This window comes from Prenolepis imparis, unplaced genomic scaffold (genome assembly GCF_030444845.1).
Source record: "Prenolepis imparis isolate NDT839.2.m4 unplaced genomic scaffold, iyPreImpa1.0 SCAF_3, whole genome shotgun sequence".
NCBI lineage: Eukaryota > Metazoa > Arthropoda > Insecta > Hymenoptera > Formicidae > Prenolepis > Prenolepis imparis.
Genome location: NW_028141161.1, coordinates 4,323,958 through 4,351,107, shown reverse-complemented (window position 1 = coordinate 4,351,107; position 27,150 = coordinate 4,323,958). Strand labels below are relative to the sequence as shown.

General features: G+C 32.4%; 1 protein-coding gene across 3 annotated transcripts; it reads left to right on the top strand.

Moving 5' to 3' along the window:
• The first annotated feature begins 1,313 nt into the window (after window positions 1–1,313).
• On the top strand, window positions 1,314–27,064 carry LOC145933381 (uncharacterized). Of its 3 annotated transcripts, XR_014424847.1 has the most exons (9): window positions 1,314–1,483; window positions 2,153–2,285; window positions 2,363–2,555; window positions 2,884–4,049; window positions 4,752–5,409; window positions 6,401–6,569; window positions 6,661–7,062; window positions 24,524–24,692; window positions 24,796–27,064. XR_014424847.1 is itself a non-coding variant. In XM_083033033.1 (8 exons), the coding sequence occupies exons 3-7, from the start codon at window positions 2,442–2,444 to the stop codon at window positions 7,059–7,061; spliced, it is 2,508 nt and encodes an 835-aa protein (XP_082889159.1). In that variant the 5' UTR covers window positions 1,314–1,483; window positions 2,153–2,285; window positions 2,363–2,441; the 3' UTR covers window position 7,062; window positions 24,524–27,064. The 3 variants fall into 3 exon arrangements, 2 of the variants coding, with proteins under 2 accessions (XP_082889159.1, XP_082889160.1); XM_083033033.1 differs by having other exon boundaries at window positions 24,524–27,064; XM_083033034.1 differs by lacking the exon at window positions 1,314–1,483 and adding an exon at window positions 1,503–1,653 and having other exon boundaries at window positions 24,524–27,064.
• The last annotated feature ends 86 nt before the right edge of the window (window positions 27,065–27,150 follow it).

Genomic DNA, 27,150 nt, shown 5'->3' with positions numbered 1-27,150 from the left:
TGACCAACAAACGATTCCGCATCGATTCAGCCTCTGCAAAACTGAAATAGGATCAAAATAAAAAACCGGGGGCTAACTTTACGGTCAATTTTATTTTTTATTTTGCAGCGCGAGGCTAATCTAACAAACGTTTTAATTAATCTAACAATCACCTACAAACGACTTACAAACGATTAAAAAAAAAAAAACTCAAAAAGTCAAAATTGGGGGGGCAAGTTCACGGAGCTTAAAAATTACAGTTATATATTCTTAAAATGTCTCTACAATATTACATTGCAACTTGTAAGATTATAAAAACATTGCTGTAATGTAATTTAAACAATGTTCTGCGCTTATGTGATGTAATATTTATGCTACGTTGTTGTTATGTTAAGATAGCTAGAAAATTATAAAGTTACAAAAAACAATTATAAAGCACAGTTATATTGTAACTACCAAAAAAATTATATTATATTATTGCAATGTAAATAAAATATAACATTTATATTATATTGCGTGTTACTCCGACGTTATATAGCGTTTATATTCTGTGTTTGCTGGGAAGTTACATGATCGCTACCCAGAAATGGAAAGAGCAGAAAATTTTACGTTCGAAAATGCTATATATGTCATGTTATGTTAAACTACTACGTTCACGTCGTTGTTCCTGAATAGTGCTGAAAATTGTTTGTTTGCTCTTTTTATTTCGGGAGTCCATTTTAATCGACGATTCCATAAAAAAATTATGTTGACTTTAAAATAACCCCTGGGATTAATTTGACCCCATAACATGACATAGCATTTTCGAACGTAAAATTTTCTGCTTTTTCCATTTCTGAAATAAAAAATAGGGGTTTCCATTTTAAAAAACAAGTTGACCTTGAAATGACCCCTAAGTTTAACTTCAAGGTCAAAGTTAAGGTCACCCTCAAGTGTCCTTCTCTGAACCCTACAACTTTTGTATAACAACACTTTTTGCCATATTGCTAACCTTACGAGATAACTGCGTACGTCGATTAAAATGACTCATCCTGTATACATATATGTATAAATATATATATATACTTAATTATTAATTATGTTGTATATAAACTCTATAATTAGTAAATTGAAAGACCGTATGACGGGCCCACTTGGCGGTCACGTTAAATCCCGTAAGGCTGGCCGTCTTTAATAGTATTCTCGTCGGTGATGTAAGTATACTGTGGCTTAAATCACCTATTGTGGACCCAGCCTAAGGGTGACGTGTACTCATTGGATGCTAGAAGCTAGGCGTGACTCTAGGCATCAGAACCCAACCAACCGATCATTAACCGATCATGGTACGAGATGATATAAGGCGAGGCTGCTCCGCCGCGGAGCCTCCGCGTTGTCTCACAAATATCGATTGGTCCCCGGCATGAGCCTCGCGCGCGTCATGCGACAATCATGAGTAGCGTGTCTTCGCACGACGACGTCAGCGAGATTCTGATCGCAAACGCGTCGCGGCCAATTCAGCGCATAGGTAATCAGCTGTCGTGTCGCGTCGTTTACTTGTCACTCTCCCCATACGTTAGAAAAGTTTCTCCCCTGAACAGAAACGAAGAGATGCGAATCTCGAAACACGATTCCCCTGTCAAATCTTTTTACATTAATTCTTGTTGAACCCTCTGCTCGGTGATACTTTGTACTCCGGTTGGTTTATTATATGCATTCGAGGCCTAAATTTTTTTCTAGCACTTTATATTTTGCCCTTGCTTGTTTTTCGTTACGTTTATCGTTGAGTCGATAGACTTGGTTAGAGATGTTAACTTCCCAGAATAAATGGCGAAAAATTTGTATTCATATATTTATAAAAGATTTTTTATGTATTTTTTTAAAAAGATGTAAAGTTTCTTGTATATTTGCTTATATAGTTGCTGATGTATGTGTGTGTATATATATATATATATGTATATATACACATATATATATCCACACACACACACATATATATATATATATTAAAGATTTATAGAGTTGAAAGTTAAAGTGTTGTTTATCTCGTATGCAAAATAATAAAAGCTTAGACTTTCATGATTCGCGTCTGAAATTATGATACATTTTTAAGATACTACAATATCATTTTACGCATATTTCTACATTCGCTTGGAATTGAAACAAATGGTGCTATCATTGTGTTTTTTTGTTGCAGGGTTGTCAGCTATGTCACTTTAGAATGTCATTGTAATTTCTTATTCATAATGGACCATGCGCAAAGTACAAGTCAATATATAAATATAAAAATCATAAGGCAGTTATATATTGCCTATGATACTTTTCTTCAGGTCAGCCATTTAGCAACAACAGTCTTTGTAAAGATATATTTCAGCATCGTAACGAATGTATATATGTTAAATTTTAGAGAGTAATATGGAAATGTCAAAAATTCTGGCTACTTTAGGCATTTCCAATACATACAGTTGAAGCGTACGAAATCTGAAATGGACTCACCGCCATCATGTTCACTAAGTGCTGGGCCTCTCAGTGATCTTGGTAGCAGTGGCCTAGGAGGTTCAATATCCAGCGATTCTGTTCGAGCTCATCTTGCAATGGAGGTAATATTTCTATGCATTTTTCTCTATTGTTTTAAATTACAAAGAACCCTGCACTAATTCTCTACAAAATTAGATATCAGTAAAATGAACTGGTTTTCTCATATATCATAGCTTATGACCTGCTGAACAATAAATGTAATAGGTTTAAAACTAAATAATGGACACTTACAGCCAGTCAAAACACGAAAAACTCGAGCTCTGCAAGTGACTAAAAAAGTTTGATTATGAGTCCATGATTTTACAGAGATCTAGAATTCCATATAGCACTGAATTTACTTTCTCGATTTTATGTGTACAAAACTCTTGAAATAAAATCCAAATTTTACAGATGCAAGAAAGTGACATAGAAAGTAAGTCTCTATCACAAGATTCTTTCGATTATTCGGACGGTATGTGCGGCGAGAATTTCAACACGTTGAAGAAGGGTCCAGGCTGGAATGATGCGGACGGCAAATTGGAAGTCGAGGTGGTCGACGTGGCGATCAAACCGCCGCCGGAATTTCAAGACAGTCCGTCGCCACCGGACTCGGAATCCCTGTCGACGCCAATCGTGAATTATGCGCGATTGATGAGACATAGAATGCCGTGCTGGGTCGACGATTACGCCGAGAATCTAGTGCAAGCTGCGATAGAGGAGGCCCTGGTGATTTCTTGTCGCATTTCCTGGCCGGAAGGAAGAATCGCGCCCGCTGCGAATCCGATTTCCGTGATAACACGGGCCCAACAGATCAATTCTAAATGCATATGGGACCTAATGACGCCACCAGTATGCCAGGGTGCCGCCACCATCGCCATCACTCCGTACAATACGCTGAATCGGCCGAACTCGCGCTGCTCCTTGGCCTCGTCAAGGCTGTCCAGTTCGCATAATTCCATAAATACCTCCGGTCTTGGTCACAAGGCCGACGACAGCAGCTTCATCACGTCCGCCATGTCGCACGACGTGTTGACCACCAGTGAAATCAGCGATATGTACAATGTGCCGTTCGATTCGGATATCTACACGGTGCCTATCGACATGGTACGACCGCTGCACGATCTGCGGACCCCGCAGAGGCCGAAACGGCACCGGCATCATCGCAAGAGACGGCGAAACGTTTCCGCGAGCTCGCAAAGCGAGCTGGAGGCCCACATTCAGCAAGCACGCCACTACTGCGGCAAATCCCGCGCCATCACCCACGTCATCAAGTCCCAACGTTTACTGGCCGATGTCTGCTGCAACGAGGGCAACCCCTGTAGCGGCGGTGGCAAACGACACAGCGTACCAGGCACTTCCGGCCGTCACAATATCAAAACGTCAAACGGACACGCGCACAATATCGGCGAGCCGATTCACATGACTCTGCACGAGGTGCGACAATATTTGCAGACATTATATTCCAGCTCGAGCGACTCCAGCGAGAACAAGATCAAGCGGGACAAGACGCCGCTACTGGGACATACACCGGTACACCTTGCCGCGACAACCAAACCCCTTAGTATAAATAATAATAGGTAAGTGTAATAATTTCTATCTGATAAGATCAACATTTTTTTTTTTAATAACAAGCTTTGAACGTTTGCTCGCTTCTGAATATTCTAAGTCAAAGTAGTTTGTAATTATTATCAAAGGAGGAAAGTAGATGAGGGCATTTATTGGTCCCTTCAGGATTTTCAAAAAACAATTTTTTATACAGAGTGTACAATCAAAATTTAAATATAAAAATTTGTAAACTATTCATTTTTTGGCTATCTTACCCTTATAACTTTTTATGCCAAAAATTACGAGGAATCGATTTATATAAAAAAAATTATAGTAGTTCCATTTAAAAAAACAAATAATCTTCAAATGACCTTGAAAAGCGTCCTTAAGAAAAGAAATAAGTAGCGTCATTTTCTATCCCCCTTTAAATCAAATAACTTTTGTTTGAAACAATTTTACTGTACAATCAAAAATAAAAGTTTTTGGGGGTGATCGACTAAAACTGGACACCCTGTATATTGCATGATCATTAATGTTAACAATAATTATTAGGTGAAAAAAAAACTCGACCTATAAAGCCAAAATTAAATTATTAGTATAAATAATTAAATTATTAGTATAAATAATTAAATTATTAGTATAAATAATACCACTATGGTACCTAAACTCTTAATATTTTATAATAGATAATAATATTTAATATTATAAATATAATATTTAATGTCTAATAATAGGTATAACAGTAATGTGCATACGGATTCGTCCACGGATACCCCGGTGTCCAACAAGAGCGCCAGTAACGGAATGATGATTCATCATCATAACAACAATAATAACAATCATAACAATAATTCTAATAACGCAAAGAAGCATAAAAGGAACGCGTTCGTCAGCATCAGGCATAAGAAGGCGCGCGATGAGTCGCACAAGGAGAAAAGCGAGTCCGAGCGGGAGAAGATGAAGAAGAGTCAACGTAATTTCTCTTTAAATCTCAAGCAAACACTCTGCAATATCTTCCGGTTTCGGCGACTGGGCTCGCCGGATCATTTCGTGGAGAAGCGCAGCAACAGCATCGTTCAGGCTGAGATCGTCGAGGAGGAGGAGAGCGTCGATTCCGATCAACACGCGAATAACAACAACACCGCTCCATCCGAGATGGAACCGACCGCGCAAAAGTTGCCATTCTTCAAGCGAGCGTTGCCACCTCTCCCCAAGAGTAACAGCCAGGCGAATGTCGAGCAGGCGGAAGAGGCTCTCACAGCAATGGCACCCAAGTGCGAATCTCCGAATTTGGTGCAGCAGCAAGTTTCGTCACCTGCCGCGCGACTCGAAGAAGATACCGCGGAGGACACGAATATGGACTTTGCCGCCAGTATCGAAAAAGTCAAGGATGTACGTATATATATATTTTTTTTATCATCAAAGACTTCGTAGAGAATACACAGTCTGCTATAAAAATAAGTGTACTAGATTTTTCTCTTTTTATATGAAACGTCACTTATGCATATATTCATTTTGAAGCTTGAACCTTTATCTAGTAACCCTAAATATAATACTATTTCGGTATTCTCAATTGTCTGTGGGGCAGGATTCGTCGAGTTCGACTAGAATATTGACAATGAGAACAAGATCTTGGTCACTACTGCTTCGATAATGCTCCGGCGCACAAATAAAAAATTTTATGCGACTTCCTGGACAAGAAAGGCATCGTAGTGTTCGTAATGACTACCTCATATTTGTCAGATTTAGCTCCCTGCGACTTCTGGCTATTCTTAAACTAAACATGGCCATAAAAAAAAAAGCGTTACGACACGGTACCAAATATACAAGAAGTTTCGACCGACATTTTGAACACAATTACGGAAAACAAGTTTCAGAAGTGCTTTGAAAAATTTTATATGACCACTTCCAACGTTGTATAGACTTGGAAGAGATATATTTTGAATAAGAAATAATAATAATAATAACAAAAAATTGTCTCCTTGTATTTTATTTTTTATCAGTACACTTACTTCTATAACAGACTGTGTATGTAGAGAGAATATACGATGATACTTGGAATGATGAGTGGCTCAATGGCAGAGTAACTGCCTACTGAGAGAAAAGATCCTAGGATCCTTGTGTCCAGGTAGGGCTTTGATATTTTTCCTCTGCTCGAGAAAGGCTTATGGATTTCAGAAGTGGATTTAATCAACGTTTCCTCAGAATTCTGTGTGAACCGAGAGAAAGAGGGTTGATAGTTCTAAAGGAACTGAAGCATTGTTTACTAATAATAAGAGGATTTGAGTTCTGATAGAGTTCCAATATCTTTCCTTTTCTCGAAAAAGCTTATGATATAAGAATCAGCTGATATTAATACTGTCATTTTCTTTTTCCAAAATAGTATGGATGGTACTGGGGACCTATATCCGGCGAGGCGGCGGAGAAGATACTATCCAACGAGCCGGATGGTTCGTTCATCGTACGGGACAGTAGCGACGATCATTACATTTTTTCCTTGTCATTCAGACTTAACAGTTGCGTGCGACACGTAAGGATAGAGCATGACCAGGGTAAGTTTCATACTATATATATAGCTGCAGAATTCGCGATATTGTTGTATGACATACGTTTTAATCAAATTCATCTCTTACGAATATGCAGGTAACTTCAGTTTCGGTAGCTGCACAAAGTTCAAGTCACATACCATTGTTGACTTTATCGAGAACGCGGTCGAGCATTCGCGCAGCGGTCGGTATCTCTTCTTCCTGCATCGGCGGCCAGTTTTGGGTCCGATGCGAGTGCAGCTGCTCCATCCGGTGTCGCGATTCAAGCAGGTACAGAGTCTGCAGCACACCTGCAGATTCGTCATCCTGAAGATGGTGCGCAGAGATTTGATCCCGACTTTGCCGTTACCCCGGCGACTCATCGACTATCTCAGTACACCCCATTACTACAGCGAACAGCTAGCGGCCCAAGAGCAGGATGACCGAGCTGAATCACCAGTCAGTTCATCAACTGGCGAACTGGAGAAGATCTGCTTCACGCCGCAGGGTCTATCGTGAGGTACAGCCGTGTGATTTTTTCCTCTTCCACTTTGCTCTTTGTGCAAAGACATACCTGCACCAAATGTTGCCCCTGATGTTAATATACAAATATATATATGTGTGTGTGTACATATATATACATATATATACAGGGTATCCCATGACTCGAGGTCCATACATCAAAGGCGTGTTATTGAAGTCGTTTAGAATTGAAATTGTTTAATAAACATATGTCCGTAAATGCTTTTTAACAGAATTACAACCATTGAAAGTTTATATGAATATTTGAAACATTTTCTATCAGTCTGGTATTGCTTATATTTTCTCATATTAATAATTTATGCAGAATAATCTCGCAATATAAACTTGTGAACAGAATTATGGATGCGGCAACGCAAATAAGAAATTCTCCTGGCGTGATGAAGTGAGCTGTTAAATCACTTTTACATAGAATAAGACTTTGCATCTGTAGGAGATAATTTTGAACAGAATTTGTAATACATTTCTAAATAAACAAGTTAAATGTTTTTTTTTTCTTTTTTTTTAAATATTTACATTAATTTTCAATGGTTGTAGTTCTGTTAGGAAGCATTTACGGATATATGTTTATTAAACAATTTTATCTTTAAATGGCTTCAATAACACGCCCTTAATGTATAGACCTCGAGTCATGGGACACCCTGTATATATATAAACACACACACACACACACACACACATATAGATAATTGAAAACTTAATTAAATTTTCATGTAAAAAATTCACAAACGTATATATTTAAATTTATATTGAATGAATTCAATTTCTGTCAATGTGCAATTTTAATATGTCGATTAATTTGATTTAGTTTTGGGGGGAAGGGGGGGGGGGATAATGTATCTGAGAGAATATGAATGTATATGAATAATTCGTGACTACATTACTAATGCACAGTAATTTATTTTGTAGAGCTTAAATGATTATTTGCTTATATGTAAAAATCTATTTTTATTAAGTTTGCAAGAATTAATTTAATTTTTTTAAATTAATAAAAACGCACTAGAATTTAATTTGTTATTAAATAATACGAGAAGAAATTAAAATCAATGATTTAATTAAATTATTGCTGATGCACTCTGAAATTTAATTTATGATTAAGTTTTTATTTATATGCAGAAATTAATTTTATATTATCATCGTCGTATGTGACGTCTGATTAACGATTTTGCGCCTGTGATTTTGATTTAGTCGATTTATGGCGTGTCGATTCGTAAAGTAAGTATTGTGATTAAACTTGAAAGTAGAAAAATTTTCGTGTATATTTAAAGCTGCAAGTTATGGTCGTCTCAAGTTACCTGATTGATTGTCGAGGAAAAAAAATATAATTTATTCTATATCAATAGAAGCTGTGCAATACTGCGTATTGCAATATCCGTTTTGCTATGCTGATATAACAGAGAGACATACTGAGATAACCATAGACATAATAAGTATAGATTGCACGATATAAGTTTTTTTTTTTTTTTTTTACATAGGGTATGAGCTTTAATCTTAAGAGGCCACTTCTATTCAGCTTTATCTACATCATTTATATATCTCATATCGTCTGAATATAACTATATCCCATTACTTACAGATTGAAGAGAAATTTTACAAAAAATACTTACTGATTCTCTGAGAAATTTTTTATAAGATACATTAAGGCTACTGGCTACTCGCCGATCATGTTGGAATTGTGACGTCAGAGGCGAAAAAACACACGCTAAAAATTCTTAGATGCCATTTTCAAATAAAAAGATATTTCGATGAAACAGCACTTCATGGCTTTAGCACTCTTAAAATGTGAAATCACAAAAAATTATCCTTTTCCTTTTATAATTAATCAACAGCTGTAAAATGACCTTAATATGAGGTCTAGTCTTTGCACATGCGCAATCATTCCGCATGACAAAGTCTGATATCACAGTCATTTTACGGTTGTTGATTGACTGTCAAGGAAAAAAAAATAGTTTTCGAGAGATATTTTAAAAGTGTGCTAAAGCCCTCTAAAGTAATGTTTCATCGAAATATCTTTTCATTTAAAAATGGCATCTAAGAATTTTCAGCATGTGCTTTCTCGCCTTTAACGTCACAATCCAACATGGCCCCGGCGAGGACACAAGAACCTTAATGTTTTTCTTTATTATGTGAATAACAATATAACAATTAAAATTTACTTAAAAGCACTTATTATTTTTAAAATTATAATTTTTTCAGTAATGTTTAATTTACAAAAATAACATTTATTAAATACAGGCCTAGATTCATGTATGCAGCGATTATATTAAAATTATCAGATTAAAAATCTTATCGATTAAATGAAGAGAAAGACAATACACACACGCACGCATTTACAAATAACATATAAAATAAAAACGCTTAATCTTTGGAGATAATTTAGAATTAATTTACTATTTGTTAATTATACTAAACTGAAATATATATATAGTGAGGTTTTTAAATTTATATTTTTTAATGCAAAAACAATAGAAAAAAGATCACACAAATTGTGTGGGAAATAAAAGAATATTATTTTTAAGAAAAAGAATAAATTAAATAACAATTTATTCAGAGCTTTAAAACCAGACAAAAATAGCTTATAAAATTAATTTTTATTGAGAATTTTTAGAAACATCGTAGCCGTAGATTTAATAATTAAATTTGGATGTTTATATATTTTTAATATAGTCTCTAAAATGTATGTGATTTCTGATTCTAAATCAATTAATTAGGACTCAATTAGCGTTGACAAAAAAATTGTAATGTTTTTTACAATAGCTTTAGTCAATTTTTTTTGTAAAAAAAATTATTAAAATAAAATGTGCCATAGTACTCAACCGTATTCTGTGACACCAGTGAGAGATATTAATCTTTATATAAATTTTATTTTTCCAAAGATTTTTCTTTGGGATGTCTTTATTTAGATATTAATACTCTGCATAGTGGCTTTTTTTATTTTTTTAATATGCCAGCCCATTATTTAGGATCCCACAATGGCTGAATATCCATATAAACTTAAGTGTTTCTAATTTTGCTTTCTTTTTTATGTAAAATTGAATATAAACTCTTATTGGAAAGAATAGTACTTAGGTAGTTACTAAATATTTTCAGGCAGAGGCGAAGCTTGTTTTTCCTAAAACAAAATTAACGCAAAAAGTGGTTTTGCAGGCCAATTAGGGCAATTTTTGAATCTTTTAAATTAAATAGTTTTGTTAATGTTTTGTTAATATAAAAAGATGACTTTTGAAAAAAATATGAAAGAACTAATCTATACAAGATCTTAAAACAGAATATAAAACTTGTAATAATCTTGAATCTGCTTCGAATATTTCAAACCTAAAAGAAACAGTTTCTTACAAAGACACATATGGAAGTGTTCCCTCTTCGATTTTGATAGGCTTTGAATATATTATAGAACAATTCAAAATAAGAATCATATTTTTTATAAGATTTTCATGTATTAAGAGATTGAAACAATCTTTCAAAAGTAACTCGATATGATTTTGAGCAAGAATATAGGTGAAACAATGAAATAAAATAATAAAAATATTTCTAACAAAAGTTTTATGGTTTCTATAATGTTTTTTATATACATTTAAATTTTTCGAAAAATGTGATATTTTTTAAAAATATTCCCACTTTATACTAGAAATTTTATAAATTTTGAATTTTTATAAGCACAAAAATTAAAAAATATTTCATCAAAATTCATATATGATTTTCCGAAATCGTATTTTTGTAAATGAATTCTAGAGATGGTGCTATGTTAATTATGCTGCATAATTTTTATCGCACAATACTTTATTCTCTTGACAGCTTGTTCTTTTCCATATTCCATACAATTGTATACATAATATATATCATATTATTTAATAAATTGAATAGAAAAATATATAAATAAATAAGAGAATAATTATTCAATATTTCTAAGATGATTTTCTATTTATTCTACACAATGTAGAATATAATATAAAATAAACTGTATATTGTCAAATATGGTGCAGCATAAATACAAAGCGCCATCTGTAAAGTTTAATTGCTAAAATGCGCGATTTCGAAAAGTCATATTATCAAAGTTTGGCGGAAAGAGGCTCTTTAATTTTTAGGTTATAAAAAAAACCAAATTCAAAAAATGCCTGGTGTGGAGATATTTTGAAAAATCTAAATGTTATAAAGAGCATTATAAGAAACATTTTTCATTGTTTCACCGATATTCAAAATCACATTATCTAATTATCTTTGAATTGTTTCAATCCCTAAATACGTGAGAATGTGCTATAAAAAAATATATGTTCTTTTTGTATTCTTCTATAATATATTCAATGTCTATTTAAATGCAAAAAGGACACTTCGGTATGTTTCTCTGTTAGACAAATTCTCAATGGTTTCGTATATAAATCATATATTCAAAAATTACATTATATATTGAAATCAATACATAAAAATCTGCCACATTTGCAAAAGAAGCTCTAATTATTAAATATATTCTTTGAGTGTACTAGTGACTTATTTTATTCGCAATTGGTTACTCAATAGAAAAGAAGAGTTACAGAAAATTGCAATATTATCTATACATATTATATCATTTTGCATTTTTAAAAGTAGCGCTCAATATCGGATACAGGATTATATAAAGAAAAGGCTTATAAAATAGAATAGTTCTATGACAGACTTTTATAAGCCTACAACTATAACTCTTTATCCAGTTCACCAATATATAAGTGTGCGATATATCTGTCCGAAAACTGACAAAAAACACTATCCAAATGTCCCTCTCCGTGTTTGAAGAATTTTAGATATATTGTAGTCTCAAAATAATCTGTGAGTGAGCACACTCTTTATGTGCCCATTTATGACATTTTGCACACTGAACTCACTTTGGATGAATTCTTAAATTTTGATTTCTTCGATTTTGATCCTTTATTTTTGCATAGATTTTTTTGGAAGTGCAAGCAATTTTCTTGGGAGTTTTCTTTTTATTGAGATATCTCTTCAGGGACACTGCTGCCCTCAGGATGGATTTTTTTAAAAAACCTTTAGATTCATTTTGTAAGGGGAACTTGTGTGCTATGAGCTCTTCTTTTTCTTTTTCGATGGCGCTACAGCTCAAATCGAGCCCTGGCCTCTTCTATTCTTCTCTTTCACTCTTCCCGGTTTCCCGACGCACTTTTCCTGTTTCCAACATTCAACCATTCTCTGGCATCCCTGGCAACACCCTCCTTCCATCACAGTCTTGACGACAGGTCGTTTCCCTCCTAGCTGCAAAGTTAGGGCCGCCTTTTTTGGTACTCGCATGTTTGGCATTCTTTGAACATGTCCTGCCCACCCGAGTCTCATCAGCTTGATGTGAACTACTGAAAGTCTAGGTTCTTTATACAAGTCATGTAGCTCGTGGTTGAGTCTTATTCTCCAGCGCTCGTCCTCGTTTACAGGTCCATAAATTCTGCGCAGCATTTTTCTTTCGAAACTGTCCAACCTGTCCGCCGTTTTTATCGTCCATGCTTCGCTTCTATAGGACACTACAGTGCGGATGAGAGTTTTGTAAAGACGTTTAGTTTCTCTGTGAATGTTCCTCGACTGGTTTATTGACAAAAAGGTGCGGTTCGCTGCAGATATTCTCTTTTGTGATCTCGCTGGATTCATCATTGCTTATATTGACCTCTGATCCTAAGTAAGTAAATTCCTTTACCACTTCAAAGTTGTATTTGTCAAGAGTGACGTTCTGTCCCAATCTGACTCTTTGTTTTCTGGTTTGCATCAGTAATTTGGTTTTGTCTTCGGTCACTTTCAGACTCACCTCTTTCGCGGCATTTCCAAATGCTTCCTTGATTGATGGAATTGACTTTCCTAGTATGTTAAGATCGTCCGCATACCCCGTGATCTGTTGCGATTTTTGGAGTATTGTTGTGTTAACGTCAACTAAGGTGCCGCGTATAACCTTTTCCAAAACTAAGTTGAAGAGAGTTGGTACTAGGTCGTCCTTGTTTGAGGCCCTGCATCACTCCAAAGCTACTTATCAGCTCTCCCATCACCCTAACCCGAACTTGAGCTCTTCTAGTCTTTGAATTTTGTGTTCTTGATTTCAATTTTGATGGTGAGATAATCTGAACAGGCAGAATGAACTTGCTATTCATGGTTTCCATTTGGTCTCGAGATGTTCTTCTCAGCTGAACTTCTTCATAAACATTCAACATCTTTGAATTTCCTGTTTCAGATTGAGACGCCTATTCCTCTTTTGTATTTTCCGTTGTAAAAAATTCGTGTTTGAAGATGTCTGTTACAAAAAAAGAGACCGCACTTGACAGCAATTTCAGCTGTAGTGGCACATGAATATACTGGTAGACAATAACATGATTTAGATTATTCCTGAGCCAAGTTCCGATTTTTTTAGCATAGTATGTTTTAAGAGAACAAGGTGCCGAGATGATAAAAACATTCTATTGGCTGCATCTTGTATATGTATGTACAATTGTAGTGGTATGCAAACAATATATACACAAAATTCCTTCGAGCCATATTTATAATGTCTATATTCCTGGCATGTAAAAAATGTTCATTAAGAATTAACAAAAAGGGTCATCTTCGATTGGTTTCGTATGATCTATGAAATATTGACACTATTTTGTGAACAGATGACTTTAGATCCATTCAAAAGTATGACAATCATATATAAAAAATTTCTGGTGACGTTCCATTTATTAATTCTATCTTCATTTTTTGGAATTAACATGGTGAAATGTAGTGTTTTGCTGCATTCTTGCGTATGTTATGTCAGTATTTATAGCGCTCCTCGTTTAGCTAAAGTAAGTTTACTCAAGGTGATTACCTTGTCAACATATGTCAAGGTCAAAGTCATCGGAGTTAAATTTCTTTTTGTCAATATTTGCTATATTTTTTTATTTATTCTCTAATTACCATTAAAAGGTTGAAACATCCCTTTCTAAAAAAGGCATGTTAAGTCGATTCTCGCAAGTATTGTTGCCTCTTTTCCGCGATGCTAAAATTAATTACATTATTGCTGAAAAAAATACACAAACACATTTTTTTCATATATTTTACTGTTTCGATGATATTCGCTCAGAAATATAAGAACCAATTGTTTTCTATGTGTTTTATTCCTTTAATGGCAATTGGAGATAAATAAGAAAAAATACGTGTCTCTTATTTTGACTATCAATATATCCAAAATTCATCGAAATTGAAGAGACGAATAGTGTTCTTTGTGAGATATAGGATTAGAGTGATGAAAAATAATATGTTAGGGAAGAACATTTGGATCAAATAATTTCTTAACAAATATATCATAAAGGAACATGTGCGTGTGCGTGTGTATACAGGGTATATAAGTAAGAGAATAGTAAAATATTTTTAAAAATTTATTTTCGAAGAAAATGTTTCAGATAAAAGAGAGTTTTGAGAGTTAAAAATATATATTTTGTTGCACAATTCGATCTTAAGTGGCACTACCAAGGTTAATTCAAATTCAAGGTGACTAAAATTTTTAAATAAGAGCCTATTTTTTTTATTGCATACTTGTATAGCTGATGTCGAGATTGAGTTTCAAAATAATATAAATAAATCCTTTTTTGTTTCTAAATTACAAATTCTTGAAGTTTGATTTAGCCGCCAGCATTCGCATTATCCGATGTACATCACGGAGAGATTGCTCAATTGAGAATTATAAATTATAGATTCATGAAGAGTTTATTTATACCATTTTAAATTTACGCCTTGACATCAACTATGAAAAAATGTAATTTAAAAAAAATTTTCATTAAAACAAGATCACAATGAAGTCAAAATCATCTTAATTTGAGTAAGTTGAAACGAGCAACTACATATTTTTTCTTAAAAACAACTATCTGCTTTCTTTACATCAATTAATTTCTCTTATTATTTTGTGCATAAAAGTATTGAGATAAAATAAATAAAAAATGAATATTTTATGAGATAAATCATATGAGATATTTCATAATGTATGTAAAATTATATGAAATTAAAGATTAAAGTATAAAATCTCTAAACTATTCAATTTTGGCTGTACTTTTATTCTTTTTACACAGTTTTCTTAAACAAAACTATTTTTTTTAAAATAAATTAATTCCCCGTAATATTCGGCATAAGAAATTATTAGGATAGGATGCCCAAAAATGAATGGTTTATAAGATATTTTATACTTTAGTTTGACATAATCTTACATAAACTATGAAATATCTCGTAAAATATTCAGTTGCACTATCAACTAAAAATGAATATTTTACGAGATATTTTCTACTTTAATTTAACATAAAATCTTACATAACTATAAAATATTTCGTAAAATATTCATTTTCCGATTATCTTACCTCAATACTTTTATGCACAAAATAATAAGAGCTGCTAGTTGCAATTTACATACTTTTTCTTGGGAACAATTATGTTTTCTTTACAATTGATTTCTCTCATTATTTTATGCATAAAAGTATTGAGATAAGATCATCGGAAAATGAATTTTACGAGATATTTTATAGTTATGTAAGATTATGTTAAATTAAAGTAGAAAATATCTCGTAAACTACTCTTTTTGACCGTCATACCCTTATAACTTCTTATGTCAAATATTACGAGGAATCAATTTATGTAAAAAAGTAGGGTAGTTCCGTTTAAGAAAACTATGTTGACCTTTAAAGGACTTTGAAAAACATCACCAGAGGCGTATCTAGATCACGATATTGTCCCTTTTGAAACCTTACACCTTTGGTTTGAAACATTTTTTTCGATAAAGCTTAGTTTCCGAAATATTTTGCTGTATAAATTAAAATGGAACACCCTGTATATTAATTTTTTCAAGACATTGTACAAGAAGCTAGGAATATAGCTTCTGATAATTTGCTTTTGGTGTAAAAAAATAGCAAATGTTTTTTTATTATATATAGAAATATAATTTAGAAGAGAATATTTTATTACATAAGGTGAGCAATATTTCTTTGGCAAATATTGACAAAAGGGGAGCCAGCTCTGATGACTGATCTTGACGTACATATATTGTCATGATCACCCTGAGTAATCCCCAAAAGATTTTAGCCACCATTGTTGTTTGCTAAAAAATTAGTAATAAATAAAGTTTTACACAAAGCAAGATTCTAACATAAACTAGCCATGAAAAATTCAATATTAAACAGAATTTATATGAATATTATCCCGATGAACGGAGTCGCATCAATCAAGAATCCGGTCAGAAGTTGACGATAAGATAATGATAAGGCTCGCTATCCGTCAAATGATGAACGGATTGATCTTGAATAATGAAGGTTTAGGATCAATTAGGATCTTTTGCAGGACAAAATTGTAGCAATCCTCGTCGCAAACTTCCCGCAGGAATCTCTTCTGAGTCGGACTCAGCTTATTGTTCTTGATCACCCAATAGATAAGACTTATGGCGAAAAGCTTTTGGGAGTCGTATCTCACGCAAGAGGACGCTAGTTGTCTAACATGATCTTCCTTTTTCTACCATTTTCACTTTTAAATAAGAGGGTTGATTAAAGAAATCATATAGCAGAGAAATAATTTCTTCCGATTCTTCTTCCAGGCTAGTTTGGCTTATTTCCCATTATATTCTTCTTTTCGCGTTTATTATTAAGTATAAGGACAATTTAACATTCCCGAGAATATTAACATTATTCCCAAGAATTATATTATTAAAAAATATGCTTAACATCAGTACTCAAAGCTCTAATTTCATTTCTTGCATTGTTTCGTATCTCTTTTCCTATTCTTTAAAGTGTTATTTTGAGGCAGAAAGTTAATTATCAATTTTCATCTTCATTTTTAGCCTTCTTTTTCAATCGTTAGCATTGCTAATAGATATCTATGACTTTTTCTATTATTTCTGAAAAAGAAGAGTCAAGTCTTTCAAACTTCTTTTCTTTTCTTAATTTTGATGCAGAACTTGTAATCGTACAACGCAGTTTATATGTATTATGTCTATGGAAATATCGTAAGAATTATATTTTGTTTTTTTAGAGAGAAATAAATGCAATTTTGTGCAGTTTGCGTTGCAGCTAAATCGATAATCAATAAAGTAAAGTTATTTGCGGAATAATCTTTAGTCGAAATGGTTAACAAGAAAAAAAGAAACAAAAAAATTTGCGAAGAAACCATTTTTTGATCTCTTATCAAATATCGCTTGATGATTACGTCTTTGTTACCGGTTTTATGTAGTACAATTTCAGTGGCAAAGAGAGACGCACAACCAAGCTGAGCGTAAAGAAATTCTGTATAGTCACTTCTAACTCTTAGTTCCTTTTTATTAACTATAATGGCAAGATTAATATAAACAACGCACAATATTTGTTTATATACGTACACTTATAAGTACATATATAAATATATAAATATATAAAAAAAACCACAGTGGTCGGATAAAAACTTCTTGCGTGCCATATTTGCATTTTTCATTTAAGTTTACATAATTAAATTAATGTCCGATTTTGTAATATTGAAGAATTCAAGTTTCTTGAATTGCTTACTTTTAATTAAATTCGATTAGCGGAGAAAATATATCATTCAATATATACATATATATATATATGTATATATATATATATGTATATATATTTAAAATCGATTTAGTTAATTTAGACTGCTAATAAAGAAGGCCAACTAAATAAATAACATATAAAAACCTAATAATGCGAATTACATTTTGCAAATTCTTTTTAAACTTTTTTCTTTCTTTCTACAAATTTAGTTATGTAAAACTATGAAAGTTATCTCGATTATAAAAATTGTTAAAAACTCTTACAATATTACCTCATTAACAGAAAGTTACGCAGGATATATTGTTTTTTTTGTTAATAAAGCAGCAAACTTGTTTAACTTTCAAAAAGTATTTTACTGTTTCATAAATTATCATATACATATATTTTTCTATAAAGTGTTTCAATAACGAGGTAAATTTTTAAAAAAACTTAAAACTTTGAAAAAGCTATGTAAAGTGATTGCTCTGCACTCTAGCGGTGAAATAAAAAAGTTAAACAGCGTTCGACAAATAATCGGGCAAACTTACACAAAAAAGAGGGAGAAATATCTTTGTTCTTATTAATAAAGAGGAAAGTCTCTGTTAACGAGGAAATATTGTATGTAACTAAAAGTAATTTTGGCGCAATATATAAATAGTTAAGAAAGGAAAAAAGCTAAAATTGCGACACAATTCGAATATTTTATTATTTCATCACATTTAAATTATCAATTGAAGACTAATTAATGTTTGATGGAAATGAAAGAAACATATTAATACTATGCAAAATATAGATATTTTTTAACGCAGTTACGCAAGTTAAAGTAATCACGCGTTTATTCTTGTGCTCAAACAAGTTTGAAGCATCGTGCAATAATTGTTTATTGACATTCATTGGATCATGCAAGATATCGTAACGTTCTGTTTATTTTTATATATTTTTTAAAATCTTTTGTGAGTTTTAATTATATTTTATTATGATTTTAATTGGACTGTTACGCTTAAAAATATATATAATTAAATTCCAAGCTTTTTCAAAATAGAGATTTATTCCGACCAATTTTCATCTTTTGATATTCGCTAGAGCTTACATAATGTGGCATTAGTACAGCAATAGATCTTCCAAAGAAAAATTTTTCTCATATCGAAAAGTGATTCATTAATTGATTTATATATTACTTGGAAGGACAAGTAGATACGATTAAATTTGGTTTAAGAAGCGCCTAATCGCTTGAATTATACTTTTTTTTTCCTTGTTTGGTAAATTCGTATATACGAGTGCAGTTCGATAAGTCAGTGACTTTTACAAGATATGGTACTCAAATCGCAATCTAATTTTATTTCTGATATTTACCATCTTATTTAAGTATACACACCAAGTTTCAAGTAGATCTGTCAAATAGAAATTTTTTGACAGCGTTCTAAAGCGGATAAGTTTGTGTTTTTTGCTAAAATGGAAAAAAGTGAATTTCGTGTGCTAATAAAACATTACTTTTTGCGTGGAAAAACCATTAAGGAAACTGAAGAAAAGCTAAAAAAGTATTATAGGGACTCTGCTCCGTCACAACGAAATTCAGTGAACCACTTGTGAACCATTCCATGCGACGGAGCAGAGTCCCCATAATACTTTTTTAGCTTTTCTTCAGTTTCCTTAATGGTTTTTCCACGCAAAAAGTAATGTTTTATTAGCACACGAAATTCACTTTTTTCCATTTTAGCAAAAAACACAAACTTATCCGCTTTAGAACGCTGTCAAAAAATTTCTATTTGACAGATCTACTTGAAACTTGGTGTGTATACTTAAATAAGATGGTAAATATCAGAAATAAAATTAGATTGCGATTTGAGTGCCATATCTTGTAAAAGTCACTGACTTATCGAACTGCCCTCGTATATGTACTCCATTCAACAAGAGAACATGCATCAGATCGGACGAAAATTCCGTTTTGGGCAGGTTTTCCCTTCACTTTCCTTCACTGCTTATTTAACTTGTCAGTGTCTACCATATAGGGGTGTGTTCAGATTCCCAACCCAACGACTGGGGTTAAATTGTTTAGAGTTTCGACTCTAACCCGACCAGTTTACTCCGAGTAAGACTGTGGTTCTGAACGGTCCAAGTTACTTTTTGTGTTAGATAAAGTGGTGGGAGATAAACAAAGATGGATAGTCGAAGAAATACTATTTTTACGGTTATTTATGCGAGTGAACAACTGTTCAGATTATTGTTCAGTGAGACGCTGGAAAGTAGTAACGAGTAGGAAGAATTAATTAATTTAATTAATTAATAATTGTATTTTATTAATTATATTATTATATTTTTTTTTATTAATTAATTAATTTGAAGTAGTGGCGAGTCAGGTCCGTTTCTACATTTATCTCAGTGATCTCACAATCAGTCACGTTTCGGCTTGAATGTATCATTTTCAACAAGACTTGTCAAGCTTGCCGCCAAAATACGTTGAGTAATTTTTTGATCCGCAAAAAATGGCAGGTTGAGAATTCGATTCTAGAGTTAACTCGTTTACTTCAACCCACCGATCTGAACGCAGTCTATCGAGTCAAAAAATACTTATTCGGGTGCTATCTGAACGCACTCGGGTTAATATTTCTACTCGGAGTAAGGAATCTGAACACAGTTAGGGGTGCGTTCGGTTTGGGCGCTCATGCTTATAAGCGCTGTTTTCAATCGTTCGGTTTGGTATCTGAGCGCTTACACAACAGTTAGGAATACCGTTCGTTTTGGCTATTGTAAGCGACTATAAGCGCATCAAGATGGCAGGCGATAAGTTAATTATATTTGCGCAAATATACGCTTTACTTCATCTGCCGTTTCATATATTATGTACACGCGGTCGGTTTCCGCATCTTTTAAAAAAACTTTCTATCATAATGCTTGTCATAAGCCAAATTCACTGATACCATGCGCTAACAATGCGTTCCGAAATAAACGTAAGCGCTTACGCTCACGCTGCCCTACCTCGCAGGAATAAGCGTTTGTGAGCAGAAGTTATGACGTCACGATGACGTCATTAGTCGATCTGTGAGCGCTTACAACTCCAAAGCGAACGATGTGAATAACGCTTAAAAGCGCTTTAAGCGTGTAAGCGCCCAAACCGAACGCACCCATTATAGTATCTGAACGGCACGTTAGTGGTGGGGGGCTGTTGCCGAATTGAGAGACAAAGATAGTCTAAAACAGCATGTGATTGGCTACATTGGCCCTCGAGGGGTCAATTTTTTGGTCACACACATGGTCAAACAATCTCTATCTCTTCCGCATAACTCGACAACAACCGAACATTGGAAAGATAGGGCGCAATGCGCATTCCATATACTATATGGTTTAAGGTGCCTACAATGAATGACATCAGGTTCCTGAAGTATTAGACCGGTATCTTTCCCTATTTTGCCCGTTTATGCGCAGACTGATGCACGTTCTCTCGTTGAATGGAGTATATATATTGTATACATATATGCACAGATACATTTACAAAACACACACATACATACCCGTACATGGACAAATTTTGTACTCAATATTCATCAAGTAGTTTTTGCAATACCATTACTATTAACATTAACGAAATCGTCCAAGGGACTAAGCGAGTCCTGTGTGGAGTTTGCAAGGTATGTGTGTATAGTTAATAAGAGGGCGCCACAATACCTCACAGTATAAAGGGAGGTATATGTATATATATAAAGCAGGATTAATAAGATTGGTGAATCTTTATATTAGTGTACCCTTTCTCTCTCCGATGATCTTAATTTCAACCGTCGATTGTTTGATTGTTTCGTAAAAAGTTATTAACAAATAAAAAGTTCAACTTTGTTTGAGTATTCTTTTGTGAATAAAAAATCTATGAAAATCCACAGAACAAAGTTCATTTTATACATCACCCTGTGAATTTCAATGCGAAATGAGGTCTATATAATTATACAGTTTTGTTGCAACATTTTTTAATATTATATATAAAGATATAAGTATATCTGTAAAAAATGCACATGTGTGTATGGATAATAATACCTATATATAAATTACACATATGTGACAACATTGAATTTTTCATGTCAATCTAACAATACGTTTAGATCTCGCTTTGCATGCATACTTATACTTGTTAATAACTTTTTTATAAACTCCAATCGCTAACTAAACACCTTTTAAAAACCATTCAAAGTCATGATTTTTATATGTCAACATCAAGGTTATGGGAAGAGAGGACGAGGGAATGTATAATATATACTAATGTAAAAATTTATCATAAAATTTTATAACGAACATATTTACGTCATAAGGTCATACAAAAAAAAACACACACATACAACACACGAATGTATGATGTTACTTGCAAGGAAATTCTAGTTTTAAGGGAGCGTGAGCGTCTTATTTTATAAACACATTTTAAAGATCATAGTTGCATTAACAGGCTTAGTGAATTAATGTAACAGTAATTATACATAATTCGAGTTAATAATAAATTAACGGGAAAAATTTTTTTAATTACGTTAAATTTAGTTAATTTTAATTAAGATAATTGTTAACTTATTGTTAGTTGTTCTAAATGAATTTAAATTAAATTATGTTTAAGTTTAATTAATCTTATATATACATACATATATAGTTTATCTGCATATAATTTCCGCATTTCTTATTTTGGAAAAAATAAAAGTTGATAAAATTAGAAAATATTTGCCTATATATGTATAATCATATATAAATTTATATATAATTATATTTGAGCAATTTTTTTCTTATTTTAAATTTTAGTTTTTCTAAAAAAAATGCAAAAATTATTCTAATTATTTGTCAATTTTTTTTATTTTTTCTAGATACGATAAAGATTATGCAAGAAAAAGAAAACATATATAGATATATTTTATATGTAATTATGTATGTATATTTATACTTGATTATATATGGATATTTTTTTCTCGGGTAATCTAAATTAATTTTATATATAAATCGAATTAATTTAAATTGATGCAAATTAATTCAAGTTAATTTCAAATTACACGTGAATAGCGTTAATTTTAATGCAATCGTCCCTTAATTCTACTTTGATTAATTAAAATTTTATAAATTATAATTCTAACAAATAATATATGTTGATAAAAAGAAATAAAAATTTATTTAATCGCAGTTGACGCGACGGATTTTAAAAGTTAATTATAGTTATTTAAATTAATCGTAGGAAAACCGCAGCACATTCAGTGTCAAGCAGGAGCCCTTGAAGGCTGCAATATGTCGAAGCTAACTGTAATAATGGAATGTGATTTTTAAAATGAACGGGAGATTTAGACGAATAATAGCAAAATTTGAGTTTGCTACCAAATGCGGCACGTTCGCAGCTCGAGCGAAAGGGAGCGCGTTCTCAAGTTTTCATTGATGATTACGTGATTAACCCATTAACGCACATTTTCTTTTTTGCAACAAAATGACAAAAAAATTTTTTTTTTCATGATATAAAATAAAGCGTTGCCCGAGTTAACTCGGGCTTGCACAAGTCTGTCAGTTCCGATATATCCCCGAGTTTCCCTCTTTTTTTTTACGTGAGAAAAACCTTCAATAGATCCCCTTGGTCCCGGGAAGGACCAAGGGGTATGTCAAAGAACTTCGCCTATTTTTATGGGGGTTTTTGGGCCCTTCGAGTTCAGAAATGAGACATATACCAAATTGTAGAGCATCATGCATGAGAGGATTGTCTAAAACATCCGCCGGTCAATGTTAGGACGTCATCAATGTTGGTGTATAAAGTGTATTCATTTTGTTATCTATGCTTACACGATGCTTCCACGCTTGCAATAAACTGATGATTTTTTATTTTATAGTTGAACATGACTGCCAGAATTCGTTTTTGTATTCATCCTTTTCTAAAGATTTCTTTTTGGGTCTACCTCGTTATGGAGGTGCCGTGAACGTAAAAATGGTGCTCGTACCATAGACCATAGGTTGTTGTTCCCATATCATGTCGGTTATTTGATATCTAGGATATGCTAAATATTTTTCAAAAGATATACAGATACCTTCTGAACACAGTAATGACGTATTTGTTATCTTAAGGCTCCTGACTCCTCGCCGACTATGTTGGAATTGTGATGTCAGAGGCGAGAAAACACACGCTATAAATTCTTAGATACCATTTCGAAATAAAAAGATATTTCGATAAAACAGCACTTCAGATGGCTTTAGCACACTCTTAAAATATCTCGAAAACTATCCTTTTTCCTTTATAATCAATCAACAGCTGTAAAATGACTGTAATCTGTAATATGAGGCCCAGTCCGTCTGATCTATACACATGCGCAATTATTCCGCATGACAAAGTCTGATATCACCATCATTTTACGGTTGTTAATTGACTATCAAGGGAAAAGAATAATTTTCGAGATTTTAAAAGTGTGCTAAAGTCTCTCATCTGAAATAGTGTTTTATCGAAATATCGTTTCATTTAAAAATGGCATCTAAGAATTTTCAGCGTGTGCTTTCTCGCCTCTGACGTCATAATTTAACATGGCCACGGCGAGGACCCAGGAGCCTTAAACAGCTCTGATAATGAGCTATCAAACGAATAAATAACATCATTAGGAGGTCAGAATTACTTCCGGCGGGGGTTTGAAGATCCAAAACTATTTTTTTTTTTAATATTACCTCTATTATCTACAAAATTATGTATATGTTTAATGACTGGGCTCGGAGAGCTCAAAATGGGCGAATTTCTTTCTACAGACTAAAAATCTTACGGGTGTCCAACTCGACGCTCATGGTGAATCCTTGAAAGAGTGTATCTTTATTTTATCCGGATGACCTTTCCCCGAAGATCAGTGCTGTAACTAGAGAGAGTCGTTTGGTGTCCTCGATAAAAGTTTTTAAAAAATTTTTTATTTTTGAAAAAATTTATGAAAAAATATTTCTTTGTATAACAAACGTCCTTTTCAATTCAGAAATTCAATTTTTTTATTGTAGGTGTTTGGGAGGGGGGACCGCAAAATGTTGAGCTTGCACTGGGCACAACGCAGGCTAGTTATGGCACTATCGAGGATCAGGAAGATCTATGCAAGATTTTTCTCCCTGTTACGAAAAAAAAGTTCTCTTGCGAGCTTGCGTGTTAAAGGATTAAAGGACAGCAGTAGATGTATGTATCAAATGTTTTTTATATATTTATAACTTTCGATGTCGACGCGCCGCGAAGAACGATTGCTTTCGAATATATATATATATATATATATTTCTTCTAGCAAAATGTGATATTATTGATAAACAGACAGCTGCGATATTAGACCCGTCTCGCATCAAAAAGTAAAAAACGAAATATTACAAATTGAGCGTTCTACAGAATATCCCGACATCCATTGTATATATTTTGCTTTAGGTTTTCCGATTAACTAATGTAATGAAGTTTTAAAATGCGATTCCTAGGGCATATCTTGTAAGCAAAATAAATTTTTGCTTGTAAAAGCTGGTAGCTTTTCGTTTCGAAGGATCGAGCTTTTTGACCAAAGTTTGTTGTGACTTTGATTGATATTACACATGCTTGATACATGTAAAATGCATCTTCTCTTTCACATGCCAAAGTATAAAACTGTATCCAGAGTACAACATTTGTACATATTCTTATGATCACTATTAAATATATAATTTTGCGTATAAAAATTTTTATATTATATAATTATATTATTATATAAATTATGTTTTTAGACTAGATATTTGCATAGTATTGGACATACAATATTGCACACAGTTTATTTAAAAATTAGAGAAATAGATAAAAAGATTAACTGTAGAAATTTTTTTTCTATAGATTTTTTCCATCGATTGTAATCATATATGTATTTCTGAGTTGTATATGTTATGTTGATATAAATGAAAAAAATGCGCAAAAATTATATTGAGATAATTTATTATCTAATTTATAATAAATGTTATAAGTAACTTATACTTTTTAAAATTGGTTTTTTCGAATTCTTTTTTTTTTTTTTTTTAATCAAAGTATTATTGAAAGATTGAAATCTTTTTGATATATGTATATTAGCGGACCGAGAAAAAAAATAATGTGAATATACTTATCTCGGGTATAGATAGCATTTTTAAAGTTAAAAAAAATGTACAAGATGTACTTCGGTGAAACAGATATACATACATTAAAATTTTATCATTCAGATATAATTTCTGAATGCTAGTCACGAATATTCTATTTTTTAATTGAATTTATGTAAATATTGTTTATCGTAATAAAATAAATTGTAATAAATTTACACATGCGCGCGTGTACAAAGTTTTATTATTTTTATTAACTTTTAATTCAAAGAAACGGGAAAGAATAAAAAAAAACAAATTGCAAAGATTTTTAAGTGCAAGAAACAAACAAGTTTATTTTTAAAAAATGAGAAAATTGTTGAATTTTTATCATATATTTTAGATTTTGCCAAATTGATTAGTTAGTCATGAAGTCATACATATTATCCAAATATAATTAAATATTTGATAGAAAACTGATTGTTGTTAGAAAAATAAATTTATTTCATCCTTAAAATCGCAAATGCAATTCAATCACGAAGATTACTTATTATATATGACAATCTACTAATTAATTTTTTCTAGTCTAACATGCCAAGTGTTTTTCATAAAGTAATTTGAGCCTATATTTTAAAAAAGGCATAAAAAAAGGAGCAAATTATTGTATAATTCTTCTGTGTGGAAAAAGATTTCAGTTTTAACTCAATTCTTTTGGGAATTATTAAAGAAAACTTTTTTCTTTTCGAAATAAATCATTCGACTATTCAGACTGGGACATCCTATATTTTTGTCACCAAATTCGATTGTTATTAAAGAGAAATGTGCACATGATAATCAGACATAATCGCTGCGAATCGATGATTTAATTTTAAATATGATATACGTTCCGAAATTTCTATCAGGATTAACTCGATCGGCATTCGTATATAATTTCAATAAAATTTGTATAAAAGTAAAAGACACACTCACACACAAAAATACACAGAATAACTGACTGCGAAAGCAATCTAGTTTGTCCCTGATTTTTTATTGGCAAAATAATTCGTCTAAAAAAATGTTTTCAGTGAATGAATCACTACTTCGTATTTATTTTTATTACACAAAAAATATATCTTTATAAAATATTACAAATGTATTTAATTTATATTCCCTTCTGAGAGGGAGGAGGAGAAAATAAAGTATTAGTTGATAATATCATTAAGTTTACACTGATGTACATTTACACAAAAATGAACGTAGCACCATATATGATTGTGATAATTGTTTTAACATCATCGAAAAATAATTTGTGGGATCAGTTGATAATAATTTTGTTTAAGTGCTAACACTTAACGTCAATCACGTACTCAAACGCAAGAAGCGAATCCTGTCCTTTGTTAGCGGTTCGTCACAGTGAAATGATATATGTAAGTGTATAAGAGATAATCGCGTATGTATTTGATTACCCATGTTTGTACTACAATGTTGAAAATAAAACATTTTTGAAATTAACCTCAATTCTCCCTTAAGTCATCAAAATCTGAAATCTGAGAATCTGCGCAACCGTTATTTAATTTAAATCTCTTAATAAGATCAAT

Coding starts and splice junctions, on each gene's coding strand:
- LOC145933381 (XM_083033033.1), top strand. CDS start 2,442: ATGGACTCACCGCCATCATGTTCACTAAGTGCTGGGCCTCTCAGTGAT. Junction 2,556..2,883: donor GAGCTCATCTTGCAATGGAG/GTAATATTTCTA, acceptor CAAATTTTACAG/ATGCAAGAAAGTGACATAGA. Junction 4,050..4,751: donor CTTAGTATAAATAATAATAG/GTAAGTGTAATA, acceptor GTCTAATAATAG/GTATAACAGTAATGTGCATA.